Consider the following 14099-nt stretch of genomic DNA (forward strand, 5'->3'; position numbering starts at 1 on the left):
TTTGTTGTGTGACATCAATGTGTCAAGTTCAAGGTTTCAGACACCCAAAACTTTTGACGAGGAAAAAGAGTGTGTTATCAATTCTGTTCTGAAATCTACAGTTTACAAGAACAAATGAGCATACAGATTTTTCAAGAATGGCAAGACCAAAAAGCGCTCAAGATTTGCACCATTGAGCCAGGTGGACTGTTTAAAGGTGAAGACATTGGTGTGGATGTACAAGAGTTGACTGCAAGCATTGAAATCATGAATGCCAAAAGTCTAAACTTTGAAAGGCTATCCAAGTTCGTGCAACAGGTTGCAAATAAGTCAGGTGGATGATATCTGCACGTCTCGGATTTACAGCCGATTGTCTGTGGCTTTAAACGTTTCCTGGTAGAGGAAAATGGTGAGGGCACATTAGATTCTTTGGCTGTTCATGACAAAAGGTATCATTTCAACTGATTTTCAAAGGTTTTATTTGAGCTTTGCATTTCAACTTTGTGTAACTTGTGTTGTTTCTTCCTATAGCTTTGGGATATTTCAAACTGTGATAATATGTGAATTACATTCTTTGAAAGAAATAGATGTTTGTTGTTTGCATGAGACATTATTTACTTAGAATTAATGTATCCACGTCACATGATTTTTCTAGAATCAGCCAACATTTGGATCTTGTATCCAAATCTTTAAAGACTTTCATCTGGTTTTTCACTGGGACTCCAAATGCATCTACGTGATGCAGTATATCCAGGTGTTGACTTGTGGGCATGAAATATGAATTATTATTAATTCACTTGAGAAGTCGTTATTCCAGATTCAGATTGCATAATTTCTCACTTTCCCCCAAATGTAAGTGAGTTGCCCTCTGATCAAACATGACAAACAAGCTTACTACATGTAACTGGCCAAGGCTATTTTTTGTGGACTGATAGTCACCACCATTACACTATGATAATTAGATGGCTTCCTTTCCATGATTATAGCTTGCATATGTCAACAATGATGGCCACATCCCATTAAGAATCCAGTACATTTCTACAAAATCCAACACGCCTGAATTTTCAGAACCCTTTCCTCAGGGGTTGACCCTGACTTTGGGATCTGTAGACGCTTGCAGGCAGTCAACAGAAGGCTGATGTACTCTGTTGTTATCTTATCTCTCCATACTCTGTAATGCCGTGACTTGGTGGTCCCAGTCGATATACACCAACAGTTTGGTCCTTTGATGCTGTTACTAAATCTATTAAGAATGTTATATTAAGGAGAACAAAATGAAACCACAGTCAAACTAGGGAACGAGAGAGATTACTCTTCCTGTGGATTTTTAAGTGAGGATGTGTCACTGGTACATCAAAGCCCTTACCCCTTTAAGCCCAATATCCACCTACAAATTCTCCAGACTAATCTCCATAAATATTCTTAAATTCTATACTGATGATGTGCCACCAGTGGAGACTCCAGGGGAGGGGCCCCCCCTTATTTTTAGACCAAACTGAGGGCCGAAAAAAATTTTTTTGGGAGACTGGACCACCCCCCCTCCTTATCTAAGGGTCTGGATGACCGGGTCCCCTCCCCTCCCCCCCCCCTTATCTCAAGGTTTGGATCTGGCACTGGCCACTACCTGTACTTAGATCTGGGTAGTGAGTAGTGACACATCATCAGTATAACAGAATTTCTATGCTCGTTCCTCAGATATAACTTTGCAAGGAACCTGTAGATGGCATCCTGAAATGTTGGTTATGTTCTATAAGGCTATGCACAATCATGTCTGCTGAGAATTAGAAGTACATTTAAAATGCATATAGCTAAAGATACATTCATCATAAGGTGAAATATCAATGTCCTCCACAGCATCTGAGTGACAGAAGAAATCCTCTACAAACTCATGATGATCAGGAAAACGTCGATATCTGTAAGAACAAATTATGAACAATCTTGATCAAATTCACAGACCAAAAATATATTATTATATAAATTTAAGGTTCATTTTGTACAAATATGCAAATGGCTTTGGAAGCAGAATTAAAGAAACCCACCTCATAATGTGTGTACTCTTCAACATTGTTATAGCAACACACAAATTCACAATATTTTCACTGAAATTAAAAGGGCTGAATTTTTTTGAAGGAAGTGACAGCTACAAAGTAAGATTTGAATTTAATTATTAAAAATAACAAGTTGTACCTACCTGTAGTCTTACCTCTGTTGATTGATAATTAAGCCTTCAGGGTAAGCACTGATGGCACTGGTAGTTAATAAGATGAGTACATAAGTAAATACTTGTTATACAAACCAGTCGGCCATAAACAAGGATTGGGAAGGAGCACTTTTCACAAAGTGGATCTTGCACTTTTTGCCCAATTGGCAAAATCTGTGAGGAAGACAGGAGGATAAGCTAAACTATTTTGAAACCTAAATGTCTTGTTTGAATAACAAACTGATATGATAACAGAAACGTAAGAGCCTAAGTTATCTCATCTACATGTATGGGGCTAAAATAATAAAAAATTAATGACTTAATTTCTGGGGGCTTCTGTAAATGACCTAATAAATGCCCAAGGCATCTAGTTAACTCTAAGGGTCCAAGTGGGGGCGTTTAATAGATAGGAGGCGTTTATTCTCATTACTGTAACAAGCTCAACAAAACTTTCTTTTGGCAAAAATATCAAGAGAGTTTAAAAATAGTGATATATCCACTCCATCAATTGATACGTCTAGGCCGTCTAGAGATCTATATCGCTTTTTTTCAAATCCCAACATCGATGTTAGAATCCTCATTTGTTGTTATTGCATAGCCATCATTAGTCTATCCTCATTTTTAACTAAACATTGAACACGATGAAGTATGCATTTACCCTTGTTAATCAAGCAAGAAACTGAATGAATTGAATGATTTTGCATCTTTTTGCTAATTCCTAGTATTTTGGAGTAATTCTCATGGGGAGACGTCTACCTATTCTCGGTTTGCACTGTCACACAATGAAAAATAGAAATGCAAACCATTCAATACATAATGTCTAGAATCTGGGAAATGAAAGAAGATAAATATACAAAACGTCTTGCCAAAAATCAAAACAATTTACCGAAATTTATAAAGCTTTGTATGGAAATGCCATGTTGGAGTCCCTTTCAGGGACACCAATATGGCCGCCGGATACCAACAGAAACATCTGTTTTTGAGTTTTCTTACTAATGTGTGAATTCTTCGCTTGAGGAACTCATAAAGATTAAAGTAATATTTATTCTGAGACAAGGTATGTTTAGATAGCAAATCTCCCAAACTTGGTAATGTTTTTAACCCACATAAGAGCTTTTCTGGCCATCAGCTAAATTAATGCCACGTCATGCAAAAGCGTGGAAATTCAAGCGTCCTCTCTCGCAAAACGAAGAACCCCTTTGAACCAAAAATTTGTTTATGTAAAGGTGTTAGGTGCTGTAATACCTTGTGAAAGTAGCAACTCAGAAGAATCAATAGTTTCTTAGTTTGATTTTTAGTGACGTCACATGCAAACCAAGAATTAGACATGGGCATCTAATAAAATTTCAACAGCGTTGAGGCGGTGTTTATGTGGAAGTGGACTTCTATTAGGTTAGTTACGGTGAATACAAATATAGTGTGTAAAGAAAGTCAAGTCCGATATCCTAAGGCTAGTGGATTTTGCTATCGCGTCGTGCTAGTGAATTTCGTTCTTAACTTGCCCGACGGGCAAGTGCTGTGCTTTGGGGAAATTCAAATTACAGAAGGATTGTAATCAATCCTGCTAATCAAAAAGGGTTATGGGGCTAGCTGAAATGACTTTTGGGCTAGCTAGTAAATTTATGTTTGCTACAGCTCGCTCAAATGGCAGGCTGTAAAACTGACTTTCTTTGCACCCTTCAAATAGGGGCTGAGTGACTGGGGCTGAATGAGCAGAAATGATAAAATTAATAGTACATACTTGATGATCCCACTTGAGTTCTCTCATGACAACCACTTGAGCTGCTGCAGCTGTTCCAGGGGATTTCTGTTTCCTTTTACTTTCCTTATCACCTAATAGATATGACATACACATAAGAATAAAACTTGTTATACATGTAGCTATCACTAAGCGCCAACGAGCAATGATTTTACTTATACGCACACCCTGTTCAATTTGTTTAAAAATGTTATGAATTACCATAATTTACAAGAATGCATAGGTTAGTCATGTGTCCGTCATTTACTGTCATGCAATGCACTCATGCATTATTCTGTGCATGTTTGCTCAGAAACAATGCATTATCTCTTCTGCGTTACACCATAGAAGTTACCTTACACTTCTTTGTTACATCGGTCATGTTGAAACGCAGACCATGCAGACTGCAGACTGCAGACTATGCAGACCGTGCAGACTGTGCAGACTGTGCAGACTGAGTGTTATTTGTTTTTACTTGTACTTTAATTTTCTAGTAAAATTTTTACTATAGTTTCCCGAAGGAGCAAGCACGATGGAGGAAGGTAAGCTGTTTCTCTCTGTAACTGTATTATATTGCCACGATTATTTAAATTTTTTTAGTAGAAGAAGCTTTTTCAGGTTAAGTGATTTAAAATAAAACCCTTTTCGGCTTCCCACAACTGCTACCAGAGAGACATTTCCTCAATTTCCTTGATTGTTGATGATTGTCTTTGGTTTCACTCTGTAATTCAAACCGGTGACTTGCCGTCATTTCTTCAAATCTTACAGATGCTCAGATTTCAAGTTGCTGGATATACCGTACATGTTTAAATGTACAATAAGTAGGCGGAGAAATGAACAGCAACAAATTTCTGTTGCAGGGTTCAAAACAAGTCCCATCCAGTAGTCTTGGTCAGGTGGATTTTCTTGCTGGACAAGTAACTTTTAAGGCTCACTTGCCCAATAAGGGTAAAAACAACTGATCCTGTAATAGAATAATTAACTGAGAAAAGCAAAAGGTGGCCTTAACAAAGCAAAATTTGAGAGCTGCTTGCCGCAAGGACTTCAAGATTTTTCAAGCACTGTATTGGTTCTATATTCTATATTCCATTTTCTTATGAAAGTAGCCAGGGGTCATGCTCATAGTAGCCAAAGTGAATCCACTGTCTCAGGCTCTTATTGACAGAGATGCTCAAGAGTGTGTGTCTCTCAACAACCTTCACACAGCATGCCTCCGGTACCCATTTATGCACCTGGGTGAAGAGACAAAGTGGACTAACGTTTCTTGTCTAAGGAAACAACATGACAGCAAGGCTTAAATCTGGACATACATTATACAGCGTCGAAAGAAAATTAGCTTTTTTACCTTCAGATCCTGTCCTAAACTTTTTTCTATTTTTTCCTTCCTTTTTCTTGCTTTTCCCAGATGACAATGAGCTTGTTGACTTGCTCTTTGCTTTCAGTTTTAAAGAAATGTTTCGCCTAACTGGCTGTGAGGTGGATCCTGGAGCTACTCCCTCATGCTCTAATTCAAGATCTAAAAAAACAACATAAAAAAATTACAAGGTTACAACTGTTCAGTGTCAAGTACTGTGAAATTCACAAGGAGCGGCTTATAAAGGGTCTGATGATCCCAATGGAAACTGAGCTAAACAACTGATCAACAACTAAAAGAAATACATTTCAAACTGTTAGAATTTTGAGAAAATTCGTAAACCAAAAATGATATTTACAAAGGAAAAAGGTATATTTTTCATGGTCACTTATGAGAGTAATGGCAAAAATTCTCCTAGCACTTGAACCCAATAATAAATTGAAGTAACCCTTCAGGATAGGTAATACTAGTGAGATTAGTTGAAATCAGAAGAACAACTCATCGACATACTGCTACAAACCAGACCAATCAATCACGACACAGCTGAAAGTCAACGCCGCGTACAGTAGCAGACGTTTCATTTTCGTGAAATAAATATGAACAAAGACTTAATAACATAAAGAAAACATTTTTTTACATTGAATAGCGACAAATTAAAGATAAATTTAAGCAATAAGCCAGCGGGAAAGCATGCTTACCGTCCTCCATCTTGAATTTTCCTGTGCTTTAGTTTATGACCGCTGTACAGTTTGTCTCTTGATCGAGCCTTCGAACCTATTCCCCAGGCCTACTCCAGGATGAAACTTTTCCAAAATCTTGGACTTTTCACACCTATAACCACTATCTGTCTTTTCATTGGCTAAGAGCCTATAGCTAATTTTGGAATCAGCGCAAGCTAGTCTACAGAACTTACAGATTAGTTAGTTATCTACTAGCGGATACCTGACTAATCTGTAGATTGCGCGCACAATATCAACTCAGGTTCCTTAGCTTGCGACGACGGTGTTTGTCTTTTTAGAAATAGGCATCACTTCGCATTTATCAGTGTTAAATCTCAATTGCTCCAACATTCCAAACGAGTAAGATCTTTCTGCCGAGTTCTTCCAAATCTTCCTTAGTGTTCCTCAGTACCCTATCCACCTTCATATATCTGCAAAGAGTCTTGTGCACGACGTAATTCCTTGAGATATCGTTATGAAATCTGGGTTTGTTTTTCATTATTTTGTTGAAAAGCATTTTTTCAGTTAACTGTAATCAAATCCAATCATCAAAAGGTAGACAAAAAATCAAATTGAATTTACCTTATAGCTTTCATATTCGAATTCAAATTTTGCACTATACTAAATATACTATTCTAACCCTGGGTTATCTTCAGCTGAGCGAGCTGTGACAGGTTGAACCCCGGCCCGACAACCAATCGGGATCTCTCTTCCCATTTCTTGAATACGGATGTATTTCTCTTATTTCTTTTATTTTAATCATCTAATTGATCTATTCGATATCTTTCCCTTTGTTCTGTTTCTTTTTATTTATTTCCTTTTTTATAATTAAAACATTTTTTTTTAAATGGTTTTAACTAAAGGGAACCAGCCATCCGCATATTAATTTGCTCATGTTACTTTCGCCTTAAAGCCTTTGAGAGAATGATTTACTTTGGGGAGAACTAACTCGATCATTCTTCATTTGACATTAGTTGAGAAAACGTTTTAAACGAAGGTCTCAAAGATCGATTTCGTGTTAGTCTGTTCTTAATTACAAAGCCCATATCACCCTATATTGTAAAGTGATTCAAGACAGTCCTGGATACTCAGGACTGGACTGGATTCTACGCTGTAGATTTCAGATTCCAGGTACCGGAATCCGGACTCCCTGTCAGTGGAATTATTGATAGCAGAATTCCGGATTTTTATTAAACCTAAATTAGGGATTCCAAACCTCAAGACTCCGGAGCTATTCCAAAAGCAAAAATTTCCCTGATTCCGGATGATTAAAGGCTGCGAGCAGTCTCTCTTTTCCTTCCGATTTAGTGAGGGAAGTACACGCGCGCACGAGATGCAAGAAAAGAGGCGAGAAACGCGCCTATCCTGTCTCGCGCCTTCAGTCACGCGCGTGGTCATTTCCGTGTCTCGCGCGTTTTGCTCGACAGACTTAGAAAAACGAGAGACTGCTCGTATTCTAGGATGATTACCTTACATGGGACGCTGGATTGATAAAGTGGTGACTTATGGAGAGAAGAAAGGGAAGGGATCGGCGCGAAGAAGGGAAAGGATACTCACACTCTCCTTATCCTGCGTAGCTGGCGATTTAGCGGCAGATGCTGTACTTTTTTGGTGGCGGAGCCCCGTGAAGATTGGGGGCAAGTCAAGGAGGTATTTTCACCTTTCTCCCTCGCGATTTCGCCGCTCGCTTCGAGTGGCGGCTTTTCGCCAAGAAAGTACCCCAGGCGCAACAATTCCGCCAGCTACACAGGCTACACTCTCCTTCACGCCACTCCATACTTTTAAGTGCCTGGGATAGTCATGAGCTAATGAGATGCAACTGTGAGCATCATCGCACACTACGGTGATCAAGCGTAACTCAGTTCGATCAGCGACCACAGCTTGGTTTAAAACAGTGAAGGACACTATACACCTATGGAAGAAACAGAGCTTTACTTTGCTTTTGGGTCAAATCTGAGCGCAAGAAAAATGCGGGAACGCGGCACTAGGTTCATCTCTCGCGAAAGCGCAGTACTTCGAGGATTTCGCGTCGTATTCAGCATATGGAAAGACGATGGCTTTGGTTATGCTGATATCATCCCAGATAAGGAGTCAACCGTTTATGGTGCCTTGTACATCTGTTTAAAAGGAAGTTTAGCCAAGTTAGATGAACACGAAGCAGGGAGGCTTCGGAGAGTGAACGTACAGGTGGAAAGAAAGAGCGGCGAAATCGTGGATGCGACAGCGTATCAAGCTTATGAAAAGTATGTTAAAGAGGGGCTAAAACCGAGCCAAATTTATCTCAATGAGATACTTGAAGGAGAGGATCTTATTCCTAAAGAATATGCTGACTACTTTCGAAACTTCTTGTGTGAAAAAACTGAGAAGTAAAGACTGACGAAATCTTTTTAATTCAGTCAAAAATTATAGAAAACTCAAGAGAACATAGAGCTTTGAAGTTTATCGATCCGTGTAATGGATTGACTTATTGTTGTATTTAAATTGCAACATTTTAATCCCGTTTATGTTTTGAGTGGTGAGCTGCTGGGGGTTACTTGGTCAGTTAGGGAAGGACCATTAGAAAAGTGATGGGGGGTGTGGTGGGGGCTTTCTGGCTCGCAAGAATTTTTTTTCTGGCCGATTCCCGGTGAAATAATTTGTTTTTGAGTGTAACCCTTTGTAAGAATTATTTTCCCGGAAAATTTGCTTCCTCCCCTTTCGAGCCAGGACTGGAGCCAGGACTCCAGTTGGGACTTTTCTAATTTTTCTGCAAGTAAAAAGAAAATAACTAGAAATAATAAATAAAAAAACAAAACCTAACCCTTACCCTCCATTATTGCCACGAAAACCCTCATCTTAATGGTCATGTGATCTTGCAAGAGGTGAAAATGGCGGGAAAGGGAAAAATTGTCGAGTCCTGCGTCGAGTCCTGGCTCGAGTTCTGGCTTTGATGTTTTACCCGGACAGAGCTGAATAACGTCTGCGCATGTGCAGAGACGGGAGAGGTCTGGGATCTAAACTAGTATCGTTTACAAAAGTGCAAAAAATTAAACAAATGAACAAGCTTAACTAATTAAATAAATTCTGCAGCTCGGCCAGTACCTTTTTGTTCTAGGACAAGCCAGTACACAAACAAAATTAAGTGCTAAATCTTAGTGTAAGAAAAGGCTTCTTTGATCGCACTAACATTTGTGTATGTTTAAAAGCTCTATAACTAAGCATCTTGTGTCTGATGGCATCATTGCGCTCATTGCCTGCTTTCGTGCCACCAAGAAACGAACCACAAGAGTCATCGCTCGGCTATATTACAAAGATTTGCTCTTCTTCAAACGTAATTAGGTAATATAATATTAAAGTAAATCGTTTACGTACCATTGAAGAAAAGTCGCCAAAACTCCAGCAATGCTCTTTTTCTCTCGGTCATCTTTCTGGTAAAAATTACGATCAAAACAATGAATAGCCTCGCCGAGAGGGTCAAAAGCGTTTTCCTTGATCCCTGGTTTACTTAAAATTCCTTAACAAGACTTGCACTTCTAACGTATTCGCAGAATTTCTCCTTCGTGAGTTTATCAGATGATTTTCACGTCGCAAAGGCGCAAGATGTCACGGACATGCGCAGTACGTTATTCAGCCCTGTCAGTTTACCCGTACAAAACGGCATCGTAGTCATGCAAAGCAACGCACATTACGCACATTTAGGGCCCGAGAAGCATTTTTCAAGTCGGTTTAGTAGCAAACGGCACTCGCGTTTCTGTCGACATTGGGACTGGATTTTAAGGTTAACTAGCGTAATGTGTCGGGCGAGAAAGCGACCAACACTTCAGGCTAAATTTGGGTTACAATTTTGCTCTGACGCTTTCTTATTACATGCAATACCTGAATGATAAATTCTCTCCGACATCAAATGTCAGAGGAGCTATGTCATAGGGATTTACAGGTTTTTTTTTTTCGTCAAAAGCTCCTCAAAATAAAATTGCCACCTACCTTCTCCATGTAAATGTACACTAAATGTTATATCTAAGAGGAAAATATAAAGGGAATTTTAGCAGAAAAACAGTGACGGTCTTAAGGAGGTTTCTGTGTAAACATGTATGAGGCAGCAGAATTCCTTTCAAGTTTAAATATTCGTTTGGTCATCAGAGTAAACTTCAAGTTAAATGAGTCACCAGTGCGAACAATCAATAAAAGCGCAGTTTCTGATTATAAGCCCTTACTAATAGTCTCTAGCCAACCCTACCCTACCTTATACTACTCCCAACCCTACTAAGCACGCACCATATCTAGTTCAATCACACACATAATAGGGGTAACGCCCTTGAAGGGTTTTTTTTATTAATCATTTTTGCTGAAATCGTTTTATCCCAGGCAAGATCAGGCAGAAGGGCATAAATCTCAGCTCTCTGTGGAAGTTTAGGACCACTTTTTATAATGTCGACATTAGGGAGCTTGAGCAACGACGACGGCGACGACAACGAGAACGGCAAAAAAGCAATAGGCTTAGACAAGAGAGAATGAGCTAGATCAATCTCTCTTGGTTTAGATTGGCAAAACAACAACTTTGCATGTGTATCAAGCTTTTTTCTACATTTCCTTGCCGTCGCTGCACGACTACAACGTGAAAGTGCCTAATTTCACGTTTTGTCGAGGACGTGAACGAAGACAATGACTTTTTTTTTCTTTTGCTGAACCTTGATACAGTCTTTTAGAATTCAACTCCAGAAAAATTTTCCAACGTTTAACGAATTGAACGAGTTGAAATAAGCGAGATAAAGTTTGAAGTAGCGCGAATTCACTTATTGAGTTACGTTTTCGTAGACGTCGCCGTCATTGTTGCTTAACCTCCCTATTGACATCGGGGACGATATCTTAATGTATAAATTTTGGCAAATTCATTTACCAAGACGCAAATCTTTTTAAACGCCTCCCTATTATTGACCCTGGATATAAAAGAGGTCCTTCTCAAAACTTAAAATAAATTAACACACACCCCAGGGGTTTAATAGATCTTTTACGGTATAGGTCCGTTTAGGGGAAAGAAAGTCGTGCCCTTATTCATTGTCAAAAATTCCTTTGTACCCCTTAGAAATTAATTAACTAGAAACCTGAAAAGGCATAAAGACGGGAAACGTACTGATTTTCAAGAAATATATGTAAAATATGTCATGTGACAAAAAACATTCTGGAACTGAGGAAGGTTGCACAATTTAATCATCCAATAGTCTGCGTAGCAAACGTCTCCGTTTAGTTTCGGAGCAAAAAAAGACCGAGGAACGGGATTTTCGGTTTTCACCGCGCGAGAACAATAGATTAAAAGAGGTGGGGGGGGGGGGGGGGGGTGGGCGAAGGACGGAAGGAAACGCTTGCAGACAAGACCCTCGAATTTGAAAACCTGCGTTCACCAGCGAACGTAGCGCTGATTGGCTCGGCTAGTCGAACAATATTGACATGTGTCGATCAAAGGTTTGTTTCATACTGATAGGTCATGTATGGTACGTGAGACGTATCTTCCTGCGGTTGTTGTTTATTCTTGTCGGCAAGATTTACCCTCCAGTGTTTCCTTCCTATCTTCCCCACCCCCTCCCTCACTCTTTTACTTGCGCCATTTTTCGCGCGGTTTTTGACTCTTGTTCCTCGTTCTTTGCTCCTAAACCACACAGAAACGCTTGCTTCGCAGGCTAATCATCCAAAGATTGCAACTGGTTTGCATGCTTTCATATTTGCTGGAGGCTGAATTTCTTACAAACGGTACCCAAAGATACAATCAAACTTCTATTAACCGGACACCAGTGCATTCGCAGAGGTTTTGACGTTTAAGCGGTGAAGTCGCAGTACGGAATGAGACAATATGAAAACCACAAGATTTTGCTTTACCTGGTGTGCGTCTCTGAAAACGGCGGGAAATCTTTCATGCTCATAATTTTTCATGTTTTCTAGCAATTGCGATTAGCTTTTTAGACAACTGTCCCAATTTATTTCTCCATTTTATAGCCGACGCTTTCCGTAAAATAGTCCAAAAATGCTAGAAGTCCGATTTCTTTTAATGAACCAAGTTCACGTAAAATAGTTCCTCGGGAGTTTCGAGAAATTCGGACCTGTGATATAAACGTAACTAGTTCGCGCAGTACTAAAATTGGTACACCCAGCGCTGCGCGAATTCTAGTACTGCACGAATTTTAATACAAGTAAGGTATGTAAAAAGACTTTTCTGACGGGGACTAGCTGAAGCCTTTCTACAAATCCAATACATCTTCTTTGACTCAGAACTTTTATTCACTTGCTGCTTGTGAGTTACAATTCTCTCTCTATTCTCTTTTGTAAACAAGTGTTACACCCATTTTACCAGCCAGAAAACCGTCTGCTTAGTGTAAACTAATGCTGACGTAAGTCTAATCTGATAAGTTGAAACATCCTTATTAGCATGAAATCTTCAAGATGATTACTTTGTCAAAATGGTTTTTCTACCTAAGTTTTCACTATTAAGCTTAGGTTAACTGGCCAATACAAAACAAGGAGAACAACGTAAAAACTACAATGTATCTAGTCATATTCAAACTTTTCATAACAACAGATCGTAGGCTGCGAAAACATCCGTTTCTCCTTGCCCCTCGCCGCTGTGGACGTTTCGCGCGTTCCTCCGCGCGAAACGCCCCCAGCGGCAAAGAGCGAGGAGAAACGGATGTTTTCGCAGGTTAAACAGATCGGAAAGTAGCCTGCGAACAGCAGACGCATTTCCGGTCGTCGCTTCTCTCCCTCCAGGGAGAGAGGCGACGACCGGAGAGAAGCGACGACCGGAAATGCGTCTGCTGTTCGCAGGCTAATCGGAAAATGGTATAATTACAGTTTAAAATATTAGGTTGTTGTCGATTTATTTGTGTTGAGCTTCTTCACTGAAAATGATTGGCTAAAACTTTTCCATAAATTAACCACGGACGTGATCGTCAAACTCAGAGTGTAAATTAAAAATGCAGTTCAAGGATTAGGCCAAACATTTCGTGAGTGGGCCCTGGATACAACTATACTGAGTCCTCCTCTTCCTATCAGTGCGTCCGCATACTTTCCTGTCACTTAATTTGCAGCAACTATCTTTTTTTATTCGCTGCAATTATTTTTTATTTGCAGCAACTATTTTTCATTTGCAACATCTTTATTATATTTGCAGCAACTTTATTTAATTTGCAGCAACTTTTCTATTTGCACCAAAAACACCTATAGAGTATTTTCCCTCACGTGGCCAGCATCTATGCAAATTTATTAAAACAAAAGAAAGCGTTTGCATAAGAAAAGAGTTCAACTCCCACAGGACTGGTTTGGGACACCAACATGGTCGCCGTTTTATTGTTTTGGGACACCAACATGGCCGCCGTGACGTCATATGAAAACACTCTATAAAATCACTTATAAGAAATCTAATTAAAGTTATCCACTGCCATGAATTCGGTTAAAAACTCAAGGACACACGCCTGATGAAAACAAGTAAGGAACTTAGTCATTTCCTGGTAAACATCGACGGAAGAACAGATTAATGCCAAAAATGTTAAACTGAACAAAATGCAGTCGACTCCCGATAACTCGAACCTTGAAGGGAAATCGAATAAGGGTTCGAGTTATCGGGAGTTCGAAGAAAATAGCCGAGAGTAAGGTAAAAACAGTTTTTACTGCACAGTGAACATATTAATCACATTTAATTGTAGAAATGTCAAGTGAAAATTAAAAGATACTTCTAGATTATAAATCAGAACGTAACGTAACAAAACATAGCCTAAATAGAGCATGCGTTTTACTGCCTTGTTTTGAGAAGAAAAGCTGCTTCACGTTAGCCTATGACAATCAGTATCAGCCTCCACTAGTAAACTATACTCCTACAACACGTCAATGGGAAATCCAAAATTCAATGTTTCGGACGCCAGTAGACGGCATTTTTCCCGACTTTTTAAGGGCTCAAAACATGGTTCGAGTTATTGAGGGTAAAATTATATAGAAAATGACCTGAGGGGAAACGAAAATTGGTTCAAGTTAGCGGGAGTTGGAGTCGAGGGTTCGAATTACCAAGGGTAAAATTACAGTGAACGTATGACGGAAATCCAGGGGAATCGATTTTGGTTCCGAGTTAGCGCGAGGTTCGAGTTAGCG

At 39.4% G+C, this 14099-nt stretch overlaps 1 protein-coding gene across 1 annotated transcript in view; it reads right to left on the minus strand.

Annotated features, from left to right (window-relative positions):
* Positions 1–564: 564 nt before the first annotated feature.
* The window catches only part of LOC140923406 (uncharacterized), a 110031-nt gene continuing 96496 nt past the window's right edge, over positions 565–14099 (minus strand). The window contains exons 10-11 of the mRNA XM_073373497.1: positions 1798–1892; positions 565–1222 (exon numbers count right to left, since the gene is read on the minus strand). Coding sequence (XP_073229598.1) covers positions 1131–1222; positions 1798–1892 — 187 coding nt within the window. The 3' untranslated portion in view covers positions 565–1130. The remainder of the gene's footprint in view (positions 1223–1797; positions 1893–14099) is intronic.

The sequence above is a fragment of the Porites lutea genome, chromosome 13 (genome assembly GCF_958299795.1).
Source record: "Porites lutea chromosome 13, jaPorLute2.1, whole genome shotgun sequence".
Classification (NCBI taxonomy): domain Eukaryota; kingdom Metazoa; phylum Cnidaria; class Anthozoa; order Scleractinia; family Poritidae; genus Porites; species Porites lutea.